The sequence below is a fragment of the Passer montanus genome, unplaced genomic scaffold (genome assembly GCF_014805655.1).
Source record: "Passer montanus isolate IOZ18808 unplaced genomic scaffold, ASM1480565v1 scaffold2510, whole genome shotgun sequence".
Taxonomy (NCBI): Eukaryota; Metazoa; Chordata; class Aves; order Passeriformes; family Passeridae; genus Passer; species Passer montanus.
Window position 1 is genome coordinate 1 of NW_024367163.1, and position 2,034 is coordinate 2,034.

At 41.6% G+C, this 2,034-nt stretch overlaps 1 protein-coding gene across 1 annotated transcript; it reads left to right on the forward strand.

The window, feature by feature from the left end:
• Positions 1 to 244: 244 nt before the first annotated feature.
• Positions 245 to 1,164, forward strand: LOC120503412 (neurofibromin-like; the record flags this gene model as incomplete). Its single annotated transcript, XM_039711894.1, has 3 exons — positions 245 to 367; positions 630 to 713; positions 1,048 to 1,164. Coding segments are annotated over 3 exons (324 nt in total), but the record flags the coding sequence as incomplete, so codon positions are not given.
• Between the last annotated feature and the right edge of the window lie 870 nt (positions 1,165 to 2,034).

Genomic DNA, 2,034 nt, shown 5'->3' on the forward strand with positions numbered 1-2,034 from the left:
GTGCACTGCTGTAGAGTGACTGTTTTGTTTTAAAGAGCTGACCATGCCATAGGCATTCCTGGTTACTTTTCTGTACACTGATGTTAGTGGTTAAAAACCAGCTGAAGGGTAGATTTTGGTTCACTATTACACTGAGAGAAAATTTTGGCCAGAAGAAATTTGCTACTGATGCAGGGGATTTCTTGGGACAGAGGAAGTGAGTAGCATGAAGTATTTAATTAATCTTTTTTGCTTTTTTCTTCAGGTATGTGCGTGTGCTTGGAAATCTGGTACATGCCATTCAAATAAAAACAAAGCTCTGTCAGTTGGTAGAAGTAATGATGGAAAGGAGAGATGACCTTTCATTTTGTCAAGAAATGAAATTTAGGTAAGGGTGGCATTACCTAACTTACAGGGTAGAGTACTGTGGGCAAGTGTGGTTTTCTTTGGTTAGGTGGTTAAAAAAGAAACCAAAGCCCTGTTACACCAGAGTTCCTGGTACAGGGATAGTTCCCTTGTCTGTGTCTTCAGAGTGATTATGAGCCTGGTGCTGCATTGTGGTGATACTGAACACTTGTAACAATTTAACATGTGATAGAACTGGTGGAAAAACCCCGACACAGCTAAACCCATCTATTTATGTGTAACAGGAACAAAATGGTGGAATACTTGACAGACTGGGTAATGGGAACATCTAATCAAGCAACAGATGAGGATGTGAAATGCTTGACAAGGTAAGGGGCACTCTTCACTGTAGCAGCATTTGATATCCATGGATGAGCTGGCATGTTGGGCTTGCTATAACAGTAATAATGTTAAGGAAAAGACAAAAATTGAAACTGAAGCTTTCGTGAGCAACAGCAGAGTTATATTTAATGTTTCATCTTAAATGACTTGGCTCCTTTAAATACTTTCTCTAATTTAGAACCTGCAGCACAAAATATAAGAGCTATTTTCATGATGGACAGAACTTCAGTAAATACCTTTTTTTATTAAAAATACTATTTTTCATCTGCAGGTAGAGCTATAAGTAAAAGTGACTTATATTTGTTAAATTTTATTTTTCAGAGATTTGGACCAGGCGAGTATGGAAGCAGTGGTCTCTCTTCTTGCTGGGCTTCCACTCCAGCCTGAAGAAGGAGATGGTGTTGAGTTGATGGAAGCAAAATCTCAATTATTTCTCAAGTAAATAGTAACTTTTAATGTTTCTCTATACAATCACTCTGAAGAGAAGCCCTGTGTGACCTTTATTACAAACTGTGGTTTTCTTCCAGCAGAAATAATTTTATTTTCCCAAGAGGAATTACCTCTTCTCTGGCCCATTTCAAAATCTCTGCTTTATATGTTTGTGGAAACATTTTCATTTAAAAAATAATTAGAAAATTTGCCTTTGTTTCTGTTTAATGCAGATGTGTGTTTCAGTCATGGCAGGGATTACCTCAATTTGAGACTGTATTTTATTTATTTTTATTCATGAAACTTAAACTCTCTTTGAAGGATTTGTTGATAGTGTTGGGGAGAATAGGCACACCAGGTTTGGAACAAATGGAGGTTGTTGGAGCACAGTTAAGGTTTGGGCTGTGCTGTGAGGAGGCTCCTTGGGGTGGGGGTGAGGTTTGGGTGGTTTGTTATGTGTGGGCTCCCAAGGGTGAGGTTTCAGGGTGTTGTTGTGTGTTGGCTGCTGTGGATGAGGTTTTGGGAGCTGTGTTGTGAGTTGGCTCCCATGGGTGAGGTTGTTGTGCGTTGGCTGCCGTAGGTGAGGTCTCAGGGGGTTGTTGTGTGTTGGCTCCCATGGGTGAGGTTGTTGTGAGTTGGCTCCCATGGATGAGGTCTCAGGGTTTTGTTGTGAGTTGGCTCCTATGGGTGAGGTTGTTGTGTGTTGGCTGCCGTAGGTGAGGTTTCAGGGTGTTGTTGTGTGTTGGCTGCCATGGGTGAGGTCTCAGGGTTTTGTTGTGCATTGGCTGCCATGGGTGAGGTTTGGGAGCTGTGTTGTGTGTTGGCTCCCGTGGGTGAGGTTTTGGAGGAAGGGTGAGGTTGTTGTGTGTTGGCTGCCGT